This window comes from Cystoisospora suis, assembly GCF_002600585.1.
Source record: "Cystoisospora suis strain Wien I chromosome Unknown contig_4904, whole genome shotgun sequence".
NCBI classification, from domain to species: Eukaryota; Apicomplexa; class Conoidasida; order Eucoccidiorida; family Sarcocystidae; genus Cystoisospora; species Cystoisospora suis.
Window position 1 is genome coordinate 5,422 of NW_027157696.1, and position 14,160 is coordinate 19,581.

At 53.4% G+C, this 14,160-nt stretch overlaps 1 protein-coding gene across 1 annotated transcript; it reads left to right on the forward strand.

Annotated features, from left to right (window-relative positions):
• Positions 1-3,434: 3,434 nt before the first annotated feature.
• CSUI_008647 (uncharacterized protein) lies at positions 3,435-13,777 on the forward strand (the record flags this gene model as incomplete). The annotated part of the gene is made up of 10 exons (XM_068068774.1): positions 3,435-4,496; positions 5,123-5,209; positions 6,068-6,512; positions 7,242-7,450; positions 7,841-10,048; positions 10,738-10,856; positions 11,591-11,672; positions 12,254-12,573; positions 12,912-13,062; positions 13,662-13,777. Coding segments are annotated over exons 1-10 (3,939 nt in total), but the record flags the coding sequence as incomplete, so codon positions are not given.
• Positions 13,778-14,160: the final 383 nt, after the last annotated feature.

The window sequence follows — 14,160 nt, forward strand, 5'->3', positions numbered from 1 at the left end:
TTCACGGAGGCAAGAAAGAAGATTGGTTCACTGTTAAGGGTATGGGAAGCCCGTGAGGGCTAATCACCGGATGTCAAGGAAAAAGTCACATTAACCTGTGTTGTCTCGTCGCACTTCCGACGTCGAAGATCGGGAGAAAACACTAGCCGTTCTCAGGTTCGCTTCAGGTATTGCTAAATTCAGAGCGACAGCACTGCATTCATCTTTCCTTGGCGTCACCGCACTCGTCAAATCTGTGTCACCCTCGTTGTTCAGCGGTTCTCATACAGTGCTCGCTTCACTCACACTTCACGCACTCATCCTTGTTGAATCTCACGCGGAATTGACGGATTATCTGGGAGTTCAGCCAAAGATCCGTCTCTTTCGTACGTTCTGCTCAGCTAGCTGACGCATTGCTTATTCTTGGGAGAAGGCTTTGGTTTTTGTGGAGAGACAGATAACGTTAGCGCGAGAAGATCTCGTTTCGCTACCTGACTTTACGGCGCAGTAAATGGATTCACTAGCTAATGAAATCTGCTACTCTGCCATTCCTTGTGTAAACACGCTAAAACTGACAAGTGGCTCACTGCTTCTTGAATCGTTACTACTCAGACAATGTGAAGTACTCCCCTTCTAACCCGGCACGCTTCTCTGAGTCTCGCACAAGGTAAAACTGATAAGTGGCTTATTCTCTCTTGGATTATGACAATGTGAAGTGTTCCCCCTTTAAGCCAACACTGTTTTCTGAGTCGCGCATGGCGCATCGGTGCCCTGTTCTGCATCTTCAACACTTTTAGCCGACTGCATTCTCAAGCAGGTCGAGGCTGCTTTGTGCATTGAACACGTAAACTGCGACTGCGTGCGTTCAAGAACGGTGATTGAGAAGCCGTGAGTCATGATGTATGATGCACGGGAATGGGGGTGCTTCGGGATCTTTCTTCACCCGTCGTGTTGAGTCCTTTCCTCCGACGCCTTCCCCACGTTCGAAGTGATCTCAAGAGTCTTTTCCTTTTGTTGGGCTCCTGTCCTGCTGCCCTTTCTTCACTTTATGGAGAGCCACCTGGGTGGGGGCGGAGAGTTGGAGCGGCTGCTAGCCGTGTATTCCTTTTCTATAGCTCGTCGTTCAGCGTGGATCACTTCTCGATGTTTCCCACATTCGTTTGCCCGGTGCGGTCCATTGTCAGCCCTACGCTTGTTGCAAAGCGGCCCCAGTCAAGGGAGAGGGGCAGGGAATTGGGACGACGGAGCCGACGGACCAAGCAAGCGAGTAGCATTATCCGACTCGGAACTGGCTGGTATTTCCACACCTGCAATCGGCCTTTCGCAGGCACAGTAATCTCTGGACAATCAGAAGTGTGAAGCCGCAAGTGAGCACCCCCGGTGGGGATCGAANNTATCCATTGCGCCACGAGGGCTGTTGGATGTAATTTATATGTATGTAGGCCTACGTGATTATTTTCTTATGGCTTGTCGTTCAGCCTGAAGTACTTCCGGATTTCCGCGCATTCTTTGGCCGCTTGGGTCCATTGTTAGCCTTAGGCTTCTTGCAGAGCGGGCACAGTCAAGGCAGAGGGGTAGTGAATTGACACGACGGAGCCGACGAAGCAAAGAGACCGGGTAGCATTATCCGGGTCGCGACTGTGGTACCTGGAATTCTTCCTTGGGACCTTCATGGCGTATTCGTCTCAAGAGAATCAATCAGGAATTAAATTTTGCTTGATTTCACCCCCGATGGGGATCGATCCCACAACCTTTGGATTAGAAGTCCAACGCGGTATCCATTGCGCCACGAGGGCTGCCATTGCAGCTTTATGTATGTGCTAGTTCCTTTCCGCAGCTTGCCATGCAACGCAAAGTAGCTCTTGTATAACATGGCAGGTACTTTGTTTTCGGGAGAATGCGAAGTATCGCGTCACTACTCGTGTGCAGCGGATGATAGCATACAGTGTCCAGCCGAGTCGACTGGGACAGGGTCTCTCCGACCCTGTCGTCGGCCTCAGTGGTCCGACGCGCCTGAGGCGTACCTAAAAGCCAGCCAAGAGGCCTCGATGCGCCGATAGTGAGGAAAGCCGGATGCGGCGACTGAGCACGGACTTCAGTGAAACGGCGGACCGCCGAGCTCACCGGGAGAAGTACAGCAACATAGTTGGCACGACGTAAAGGAACTCAGACGTGCTCCGGTGGGCCAGTCCTGCCGCTGACGCGGCGGTCTTTCGCGCGGGAGTACTGCAGTTTTTGTGATGTGTCTCCGCGTGGTGTCGTGCCGTCCTGCGTAGTGGTGTAGCCGCTGACGGCTCCTGTGTGGTGAGGAGTATGTTGTTACGGTTTGCTGTGTACCAGGCTGTTTGTGGGCCGCTGGCCACGCCTCTCGACGATGCTTGAGCTGCGAGCCGGCCTCACGAAACAGAGCGATACGAGCTTTCTATCGTCTAGTCCTAGCCGCGCGCCGCTGCGGTCGCACCGTTGGTTGTGCCGTGATGCGTTAACACTTGAGAGCCACCGGTGGCTCCTCATTGGTCACCGTTCATGCGTGACTCCTTGGTCGTCGTACTCCGGCTGAGCCGCTGGCTAGAGAAATCCTCTCTGTCTCTTTCTTATCGGCCGGGGCCTAACGAGCAGGTCTGAACTTTGTAGCCGTTGTGATTGTGGGAAGTACGGGAAGGCGAATATTGGCTCTTCGCGTGAATATGAAGTGTCTATGTGCTGTGCTGTACGGTGGAGGTGACCAGCAGTCGACCCTCATCGGGGACGACATCAGCCCGACTATCAGACTCGGCGATCGGGCGGTTTGGATGTGCGCTCTCTGTCAGTGGCAAGTTGACGGAGGCGAACGAAAAGACCGTAGTGGGAAGACCGCCCGCCGGTCGCTACCGAAACGGATACTCTCGGCGCGCGGGAAATAGTAGGAATGATATGGCACGGGCAGCTATTTCCGAACATCGCAACTGAGCTGTCAGGACCCCAGGGACTGCGACGATGTCGGCGCTTCTCGCAGTCTTTACATGTGCGTTGCGGCGTGATACGAAATCGCAGAGGAGCCGGCCTGATCTGCGTTCCGCGCACCAACCTCTCAATTGTGTTCAGAATGTGGATTCTCATGTGTTGACGAGAGCCTCTACACTTGCGGCAAGCAGTTGCTGGCTGGGAATACTACCCAGTGCCGACGGCTTGAGTCGTACTGGCGTCTCTGGTGGGTCATTTGTAAAAGGCGGTTCGAAGTACAAAAACGGAGCATGAACACTCCATTCCATGAACAGCGCTCCCATACACCTGGCGGTCCGGTTCAGATCGTACTTGGCAACTGAGACATTCTCCCACCACACCACAGAGAGCATGTCCACCGGCTTCGCTGTCCTGCAACGCCTGGCCATGAAGCTCGTTCTTAGGCTGTCAGTTGGAGGTCCTTGTTTCTTCAGCAAAGCCCAGCCGCTAGTTACAAGGATTATCGTACGCACCACGAATAACTAGAGAAAGCTGTGTGCACGTCATGTCTATCGGAGAACTCGCGCATCGGTATTTTCCTCTGCGCTTGCATGTCTTCTGACGGCAGGTTACGGAGCGGACAACTGCGTCAGGGCATAAGATCGTTGCTACATTGCCGACCTTTCCTTCGGTGTGTAGTTGCTTCAGGCGGTACTGTAGCCGCTGTCTCCAGTCACACTTCAAACAGTTCTTGGGTTCGACGTTGAATAAGTTCGTTTTCGAGTTATCTTTCCATGTGCTTTCATCCTCTGGTGATGGCCCTTCGTGGTCCTGTGTGTGACTTTGCTCGCGAAGTTCCGTGCTTGGTGAACTGAACCTTCGGACCTGCTGGACTGGCTGTGGTCGATACACATTCATCAGGAATCAGTAGAAACAGCAGGCAGGGGGATACCGGACAAGGGCAAAAAAGAAGACACACGAGGAGTTTTCCGTACTTCTTTGCAGCAATACACAGGCACGCATTGGAAGGGGACGGGAGTCCCATTTTATTCCTTCCTCGGACTGCCATGGGCTTCAGCCAACCTGGGGCACATGGTTTTTGGCGAAGAGGAGAATTACCAGCCCAGGAAGAGGAACCCGGTTTCTACTCAGGGCAAACGCTTGGGCTCACGCACGAAGTGATCCAGGACCCGCTAACTTTTGTCAAAGACTTACGACGCGACCACGGCACCTAAGTACCAAATGAGGTTTCACGCTGCACTGCCTGAGGAAGTGTGCCGTGTGGGGCCCTTTTCCGGCCATAAATATTGACTGCTTGCTATAAGTGAATAGTCAACGGCGGACAGGGGAGCTACCGAGCTTCTCAGCAAAATCGTTCCTTCGACCTCTGAGTATGGCAATTAGTTTACACAGCCGGCTTGTGGCGGCGATGCCTCGCTGCGCATCAGACGTCGTGAAAGCCTTCGATCTTGATGACGTTGTTCAGAAGAAACGCCCGGGGAGAAGTGCTTCAGGGGGGACTCGACACGGGGCTCAGGGCTTGGTCGTCCGGACTTACCGGGGTATCTTGGAGGGCTCTGAAGATGATGATCCAGGCAAGAGAGCTTCTGTGTCACTTCCTGATTGCGTGCGCAGCCTGTTCCTCTCCCACCGAACGTACAGTGTGTGCTATTTTTGGTCAGATCTTTTGGCGAAACCAAGTGGTTGCCAAGTTTCGGTGTCTTCCCCGCTGAGAACACACCAAGGGAGCGCTTGTACAGTTTGTCTGCTTGTGATAAACTGGTGTGTCATCACAACCACTCCGTCGCTTGTTGGTACCCCGCGTTGCCTGCTGGATTACGAAAAGAGGAGGAGCTGTCTCCACACCCACCTAACGATGTGGCGTTCTCCTTTCCCCAATTCGGCTTTCCCAGAAACCGTGAATGAACTGCCCGACCACGTTTATAGTCGTGACGAGGGTGGGGTCCGAGAGCATGTCATCGGCCGGCGTGGTCCAGCTGGTTTCTTGCACACATTGCTCACTGTGGATGCATGAGGAGAAGTGCAGTGTTTCTTGTGAAAAGCGTCATCAACTATGTTCATTTGAGGGTATCTTTTCTGGTTGCTTTCTCCTGTTTTCCACAACATAACAGATTCCGTCCTCGAGGACAAAGAGGTACCGCGTGTGCCTTGTCCTTGTATTTGCTCTGTTCTCTTACACCGCTTCCTGCTGGCTTTGCAGACTCGATGAATCCCGAAGCCCATGAAGTTCAGATCGCGTGGGAAGATGGAGCAGTGGAGAATGTGGCTCGGGATCAACTTGAGCTAGGTAGGAGGCAGAGGCGCCTGACGTCCTTACAAAGAAGTGCTACATTCTCTATATCCTCGCTCGAGGAGCAGGCTTTCAAGCTTTCAAGTAACCTCTCGTGTGCAAGCAATCTTTCACTGCTCGTCTCCTTGGGCACCCGCCCACGCAGACGAGAATCCCGCTGCGTGATTCAACCGTCCATCACTTCGGACTGAGCAGTCTGTGTGGTCAACGGAGGAGGCGTCGCTGGGATTGAGCTCTGTCAACATCGGTGTTCGGGGTAGTCTGGGTGAAGGTCGTAAGGCTCAAGAGTGGCACGTCACGACCGTGTGTATGCCGTTTCGCGTACGTATAAGGAGATCGCCCGCGACGACCCAATCCACTTCGGTTTCCGGGTTCCCCACGAACTCGTTGAATGTTTCCAGCTGTGCACACGCCGTAGGCGGCGCTGCTTCGGAACTGAGATCTATGGAGCGTAGGCTGAACCGTGTCCAAACCAGTGTCCCTTAGCGACTCTATAGACCAGGTCACTAGCGCAAGCGCCGACGGTGTCTGACGAAGCCAGGCTTGGTGACTGCTTGGATGTTCGGTCAACCAAGGTGCCTGTCGTCGACTTGTGTAGGACATATCTAGATGAGACAAGCCGATTATCGTACACACACCGGGCTGAGGTTCCGTTGACCGCGCAATTTCCTTATGTATTTGGCTCCCTCTTGCGCTGTCGTCTCTCACTGCCTACTTTGCTTTTCGCCGCTTGAATCTTGTCACCTGCTTCTTCCCCTCTCCGTGAACTGCCCTGTGTCGCGTCTACGGTGCTCTTTTTTCTGTATTTGCCCGTCTGTCTAGAGTTACTTTTCTTGTCCTCTCTCTCACGTTCAGTCGACCGCCCTTTTTACGCTGGAGACCTCGTTGTGTCGAACAAGGACGGCAAAAGGCTGGGGTTGATTCTCGAGGTGGAACAGACAGCTTCTGTGCGTCTCGTTCCTTCACGTGAAATGCAGCGATCTTCAGGAGACGCTGGAGGATCTGCGGGAGTGAGGAGCAGTTCTTTGCCGAGGGCGGTTTCCGCCGATGCTTTGTCTCTCGTTTCACAAGAACTTCCAAGCTCCTCAACGGGAAACACAGGAATCTGTGTGCAGGACGTTCGCCTCAATTCACTCCAGTACTGGCCGTTGTACCCCAGTCCTCCTCTCTTGAGGCCGCTCCATGCCTTCGAGGTGGGGACTTCCGTGATCAAGGATGGAAGACTGGGAGCCATTGTCACCTGCAAAGTCGATTACCTTGTTCAGCTTGATTCAGGGCATCGATTCACTCTTGAATACGGGTACGGCTGACTACAGTCGACAGTTCATTACTGCCGCCGCCAAATGTGTGCACACTCCGCGTTTGCTTGGGACTGCGGGGAGCTCCCCGTGTCGTCAAGTGTCCATGCAAATTTGCTACCTGTGTAGACAGGATGGCTTTTCACCCGCGTTGTATGCGCAACAACGGACCGCGGGGCTGTGTAGTGTTTTCACACTTCCGACAATAAGGAATACTGTTACATCCACGCAAGGCACCAGGCCGCATCGGCCTGCGGGTCTATATGCATGCCTGTCTGTGTCATTGTGGGCCTTGTTTCATCTGATGTACGCTCCTCTGTGATAAGGTTTACTCGTTTGTGTCTACTGGGACTGGAGGCAGCCGTCACGGAGGTTCTTTATCGTCAGGCATCCATGTGCAAGTTTGGGCGAAGAACGGGAAACTGTAGTGATTCTTGAGCGAGGCGTCAGGGCACAGGAAAAAAAGAGGGAAGATGGAGTGTACAGCTATCATGCATCCGTGTGTGCTCAACTCTGGTACACGGGAGGACTCTCTCCGTCGCCTGCAGACCATCCCGGAGAAAGGCGTCGAGAACAAGAGACACCTTCGTAGGCGAGACGGTTGTTGTGTGACTTTAGTCCGTAGGTTTTTCTTCGTGAATTTACATTGGTCGTTCATTAGGTGTGCCCGTGGGCATGCTTTTTCATATGCCTTCATAGTGATGCGCCCACATTCTTCTTCGTCTCTTCAGTATGGAAGGTGTGAGGCCTGAACCGCGGCAAGGATTTCCAGTCGACCCATACGGGATGTTCCCATCGCAGCGTGTCTACGTCAAGGGAGAGTGGCTGCGAAACTTCCAGGAGCAGCTGCGACAGCATCGTCGTGAGCGAGGAGGCCCTTCAGCAGACGAACCCTCAGCAGAGGTGGCGGCGGCGGAGAACGCTCATAGATTGTGCCGAGGTAACATGACTCAAGAATGCGTTATCGCTGTTCCAGCTGTTTCAGTCACCTTCCCAGAAACGATCCGACGGTTTCTTGGTTTACATCCAGTCTAGTAGACTGTATGTCGTCTGGGCCACGTTCTCAACTTTCCAAAAGCTACATCGACACTCTGACACAGTATGAAACTGCAGTGGTGCGATTATAACGCGTTTCTTTCTCTGATCGTGAACACCACCAGAAAAAACATCTAGAAACACGTAACACCACCCGTAGACTTTTTTCCGCTCGCTTACACGGTTCATGTCGGGTGCCATGATCCTCACGTCGTGGGTAGAGACGCAGATATGAGCTGGTCAATATACATTTGCACCAACTTCTTATTGTTGTTGTTCTGTCGCGATGTTTCAGGTTTTGTAAAGTCGTTTGCGGTTCGCAACGTGAAAGTGAACTGGCTGCTAGACGCGTACGAGTCGTGGTCGGCCGATCCGTCGTACCCTGTGGCGACTTCACAAGCCTCGGAGCATGACTGCTCGGAGCTCCTTCCAGTACAGCAATTAGTGCTTCGTCTCGGACAACCAGTTTACTTGAACATACGTCATCAGTCGTCACCGTTCTCTCCCTTCTTATGTGGAGACGCCAGTTCCGTATCTGCTTCCAACACGAAAAACTGGATCTCGCTGGATAAAGCAAAAGGAGACCCCACACATTGCGCGCATATCGGAGAATCTGCGTTGGAGAGTGAAACAGATTTAGGTAACGGAGAGGCCGGCCCTTCAATACAAAAAGGCCAAGCTTTCTCCGTCGCCACAGAAGGAGAAGACCATGTGGAGGAGGAGAGAACCGAGAACAAAGGCCAGAATGATAAGCACAGTTCGCCTCTGTATCGATTGGGTATAGTCAGTTCGCTCTGTACCAGGTGCACGGTTCTCTGGGAAGATGGCAACATAGAAGAAAATGTTGCAGGACAGGGCATGACCCCGGTTAACGTAGACCGTGTGCCTTTATCTCAGTCAGATTACATTGTGAATATAGCTATTCTCCCTCACATGTATGTCACACGGAAATGGACTCAAGAGGAATTAGACAGACTAGCGGAGGAAGAGGAGAAAGCTGAGCTTGCCGCCAGAGCACATGGGCCCCCGTGGTGGAATTCTCCGTATTTCGGCGGAGTTGAACTTAGTGAAGAGACAGAAATTCCTCAGGACTTGAAAGCTGTCGAAGCTGTAAAGGCTTTGACACGAGTGTGTCGGGAGATGGGTCTGTCTGATGGAAGGTTAGCTAGTTTTCCAGGACGTACCACAGAAGATGAGGGGGCATCTGGGGCCGGTGAAGAGGCCGAGGCCGACTCCAGAGGAGACGTAGAAGAAGACAGGGGCCGACGGAGGAGACGTAGGCGTAGCCTTCTTAGGAGAAGAGGGAATAATGGGGGGAGGGAATCCAGTTCTCGTGGAGGGGACCCCGGAAGGGGAGACGGAGCCGTGAGTGATGATGATGAAAACTGCTGGGAGGATTGCCTCGAAAGCGACCAGGAACCTGACGGACAGTTTCACGACGGGGGACCAACAGACGGAATGGAGGAGGGAGATTCCAGAAGTAATGGAGGGGGTGCGTCTACTGCTTCTTTGAACCAGAAGTCGTGTTCTGCCGCGGGATCGTCTTCGGAAAAAGAAAAGACTTCTTCCTCAGGCCTCGTTGCAGGAAGCACCGGCGACGATGCGGTGCATCGTTTGCAAGAAATTTTCAAGTGTCTACAGGAAACTGTCGGACCGGGCAACATGTCACTCCCTCTTTATAGGCGCGTTCCCGTTCTTCGGGGAGGTCTCAAACGTTGTAACTCTGCTTCTTCTTCTCCAGGTTCCTTGGAGCAGCAGCGGTGCCGGGCGCCCGGTCGTCCAGGAGACGACGCAAGAGCCTCCGGCTCCGGGAAAGATTCCACGGCTGCTCCGAGGACTCCAGGGCTGTCGGAAGTGACGTTTCTTAAAGATAGACTTGTCTCGCAAACCGCGGAAAACGGACAGAGGACACCAACTGTTTGTAGAAACGAGCTTGGAGAATCTGTCCCTTCTGACTCTTGCCAAGTAGGTGCAGGCTGTCGCTCATCGCCTGTGCGCATGCTCGTGGATGCGGAAGAACGCGCAGAAGGTGAACCGGAAGAAGCTCCTGCCCGTCTCAATTCGCTAGTGGGAAACATGGTTCGAGGTGAAGTAAGAAGAAGAGAACTACTTCAACTCGTCGAATTTCTCCGGATGGCGGGTGCCGGGGGAACCGGTACTTCGACCAGTACATATTCCCCTGGTACTGCGGGCAGCAGCGACAATCCTAACTCTACTAGCACTTCTCTTACCCCCGCCAACAGCGCTTCAACTCGAGGCCGCTTAGATCCAGCTCAGATTCAAGGTGTTGTGACTTGCCTTATGGCGTTGCGAGGAGACGGGCGGGGATGCTTCCCATTCAGATCCCGAGGGGGGAAAGGTTTTGGGAAAGGAGTGCAGGGGGACGACACAAACGGAGTTGAATTCAAGGAGGATGCTCGAGGCCTGGGCGTCGTCGTTTCAGTCAAGAGGGCGGAGAAGAGGGCCACTGTCGCTTGGCTTGAAAATCCAGCAGAGTTCTTTCGTAAGACATGATGGGCAAATCTGACTTGCACAGGGTCTCTTCTTCTGGCACATCCCAATCCATGCATTTAAGTCTTGCCTCATTGTTCTTAGTGTAGACGCATGATCGTTCCTATCTGTGTATGGAAATGTACATATATCCGGAGATGTGAAGATCCAGTCTGCTCTATGGAGATGCTCGAGAAGGAGAAGAGATGAACTTTCGCATTTTTGAGTACTTTTTTACAAAATATGCTCACATTAGTTTAGTTTGCACTAATTCTGAAATCGGGCAAACATTCTTTCACTATACACCTCAACCGGTTGTGTATCCATGGTGTTGCCGGCCCTCGCGAGCCTTCATCATTCCGCTGTCCGTCCGACTATCGCCGTGGTTGTGTCGTCGTTCTGCTCACATCACATGCCTGCCTTTAGCGTGAGTGTAGCTACATCTTTTCCCTGACACCGTTTCTCGAGTCATCGGTACTAGAGGGCATGACTGCTAGTCGAAAGCCGTGAAAACAGCGCAGGCTTAGGCGAACCGCGTCGCCGCCTAAGAAACGTGTTACTTTGAGGATTGAGCGTCTATTCTCAATGAGCAGTTGTTTTTTTTGGGGGGGTCGGGTTGTCGGCCCGTGTCCGCCATGTTCGTGTGCATTTTGTCGCGCTTTTCATCCTCAGCACCTGTGTGGGTTGTTTTCTCTTACGCAGTTCGGGCTCGGAAACTTCGGGCTGAAATGACAGCTGCGGAGGGACACGGGGTCCAGATCCTGGAGGATCAGAAACGTAAAAAAGCAGTGGAACTTCAGCTGGCGCGGTTTGGCATTGCGGTAAGGTGAATGATTTTGAGAGCCGCGATGGTACTGCGTACCCAGATGCATACGAATTTTCTCCGCGTGGAACTGCCAGTGAAGTTTCTCCCCGTCAGGGGGGGGGGGCAAGGTGCCGTAACACGGGCGTACAGGGTTCCGGTGCCTCTATACCAGCGCCGCCTACGCAAAAGCCTCCCTTTTTGCGAAGCCGCATATCGCAGCAGCGGGTTGGTTCGTGCTTGGTATTGGGGTTTTTGGACATCCCGGATTTGTTGTGGGTGTTCTTTTCTTGCTCTCTTCCTTTCTCGCTTTCTTTTCCTCTAGAGACGAGGCGCGACTTAGAGCGTGAGCGGCTCAGCCTGTCTTTCCGTGTCGTGTATTTGTTTTCGCGTAGAAGCATTGCTCCATCACGTAAGCGCTTTGCACATTTTCCCCCCCTGACTGAGCCGTGACGTATGAAGCATTAACTGAGCCGTGTAATCATACCTCACTAATGTTGGCTTCACTCGGCGCGGCTCCTCGACAGGCTGTACGCCCGTCCCAAATATCCATACAGGGGATGCCTGTGACGTACAGATGCTATCCCTAGTGTGTGTATCTTCGACTTCGCCTTTCCGAGTCACACTACCCACGCTGAGGAGCGAGGTGGCCGGCCGAGACGCTATCCAGATACAAGAGGAGACGACTGAGCACTTGCAAAGCGAGGCCACGCTGAGGACTTGTCGCCGCGACACTGCTTTGTGTGATGCCAGATGTGGGATCAGGGGAGAAAATGCCAGGGCTCACAGTTTCAGACGCAGGAAGCAAAAAGACCCTTCTACAAAGAAGCAGCAGGTGAGCATCACAGCCTTCTTTTTTAAACTCATACGCTTTTTCTTGTGAACTCAGTTGGAAATTTCAAACGGCGCTCGTGTGTAGTGGTTTGGTGGCGCAACTTGCAAAGGGAGTGGACTGACGCCCCTGCAGCAGGGATTTCCTCTGGGTCGTAACAGGCTCCGATCCGGGCGGCGTTCCGGAGCTGTGACCAAGCTCCGTGCAAGTGATCCTCTCCGCTGTGAGCGTTTACCAAGCGCTTCGCAGACTGAAAAATCGATCCCCGCTACAGGATCGAGGACTCCGGTCCGCGAGACAGGCCGAGTTTGCCGCTCGTGAGCTTCATTTGTAGCCAGTTGCTTTTCATACGAACTTCGTAGACCGCAGACTCGAGGCAGCGTTCATCGTAAACCAGGGCCCCTGCGGCCGCGACCTGTCACGTATCTGTTTTGGAGAACACTGACATGGCGTGCGGTGAACACTACAGTCTCCTGAAAAGTGGATTGGAATTGTCCTGCATTCTGCGAACGCGCGTACGTTAGCGTCCCTACGAAATGACACTGCGAGCAACAGCGTGGTTCGCGTGCGGGTGCTTCTTTCAGCCGCGTACTCCGAAGGAGGCTTGCTGGCGGATTTGGTTCGTTTGGAAGACGTTCCTCTCTCAGATTTGTCGCCTATGAGCCGGTTTCTCTTCTTCCCTGGTGATTGCGCTCTACTCTTGGAGCCTAAAAAGGCTATTCGGGAGGAGAAGGTTTTCGACTGCGCCTCGGCGACTTGCGAAACCCGAAAGGACGTGCCTGGGACCGAAGTATCTGGAGGAATAGGCTCACAGGAAGGAGTTAACAGTGCTTCGGATGCGGGCTCGCTTCTCCCTCAGGACCAAATGGACAAAGATAAGAAGGTTTATCTTCAAGTGATGGCAGTAAGCGGACTTCCACGGTGGGATGAAGCGGCTAAAGGATACGCAGGTTTTAGTGACAGAGTCCAGTGGGGCAATTGTTTGTCGCCGAAGCTAAGCGAAAGCCTTGGCCCGGCTTTGCCTCATCTTCTGCTTCGAGATCAAAGACTGTCCCTGGCCGTTAACGCTGACCTGCCAAACGGAGTCCTGATAGACTTGCTGCTTTCCCGACGTCGTTGTATCTATGCTAGGATATAGTAGGTCCAGCAGCCGCACGTTTGCTCGCCAAGAACGGTGCACAGGAGGGAGTAAGGGCACTGCCGGGCTGTGCTATATTTTGTCGTCCATGCTCTGTGTGACAGAACATTGCTGCATCTGAAACACGTCAGAAACGGACGTGGTCGTACATGGCGCTTTCACCAACATTGTCTCCCTCAACGGTGAAGCGGTCGCCGTCCACTGACCAGCAGGGCTGCATGCGAGGGCTTGAAAAGAAGCATCGTAGCTCCACTGGTACCCGGGCCGGCCCAGTCCAGTCTACAATACATGGCCTCTTCTTGACCGAGTCACCGTGTTTTCGTCTAAGATCTCGGGTTGAGACGGGGGAGACGCACGTAGCAGAGGTATCCCTCGTCTCAGAAAACCCGGCAGCTCTACTGAACTCATCCGAGGAGACGGAACTGTTGGGAAGGGAAGGGGGACCGAGACTTCGTGTCGGAAACAATAGCAGTAGGCGTGGTTGTTGTATTAGTGATACCCGGATGATTTACGAGTCGAACGATTGGAAGCTGATGATCGGTCTAGCGACGGTCTCCCGCGCTTTGGGGCGTTGACAGCATTACGGTTTGGCCGTGGCATGAATGTCGTCCGAGTTTCCTCGGCATTCTGTCACGAACAAGAGAGAAGATAGTAGACAAATTGCGCAATAACTTGTCACACTTCTCCGTGGATGGTTTCCAAGTGCAGGTGAGAGGGAAGGGAACCATCGACTTGGTCAGATTCGGGCTCTTTCGCGGTCGATTCCCGTGTGGTGACGGGACAGATCTTATCTCCCGCATAGAGTTTTGCGGTCAGGACGACGCTTTGCTTTGATTGGCTGGCTGTTCCTTCAGACCTGTGGAGGGCTAGTGTGGTGTCGTACTTTGGATGGGAGGTTGGCGCCATTTGCTCCAAACGAGCTTGTGCCCTTGAACACCCGGTGGTGCGACATGGAGCCCTCCTACGACGACGTAAGTACTCTCAAGCGGACAACACGCACCGCCTCGTAGCTGGGTGTATCTGTCATTCCGCAGACGTCTCGTATCGCCAGGTTCTTCCAGATGAACACTAGCTGCTCACTCAGAACAACGTAGGGCTACAGGAATACCGACCATCTCCATTCAGCTTGCCTGGTGCTGGGAACTGGCGGAGCGGTGTGGACTGGACAACAGTGCGCAGCTTTCAAGCTACGACCTTGGAGATTTTTCGGAGCTCATGGGTTGAGATGTCCGAAGACGAGGCGTAGTGTCTGCGTCGTCTCGCCGTCTGTCGTGTGTGGGACTCGGTGGAGCCGTACTGCAGGCCCCTCATCGGAGACTTGTAATCCATTCCTCTCGTCAGGCGGCGGCCTCT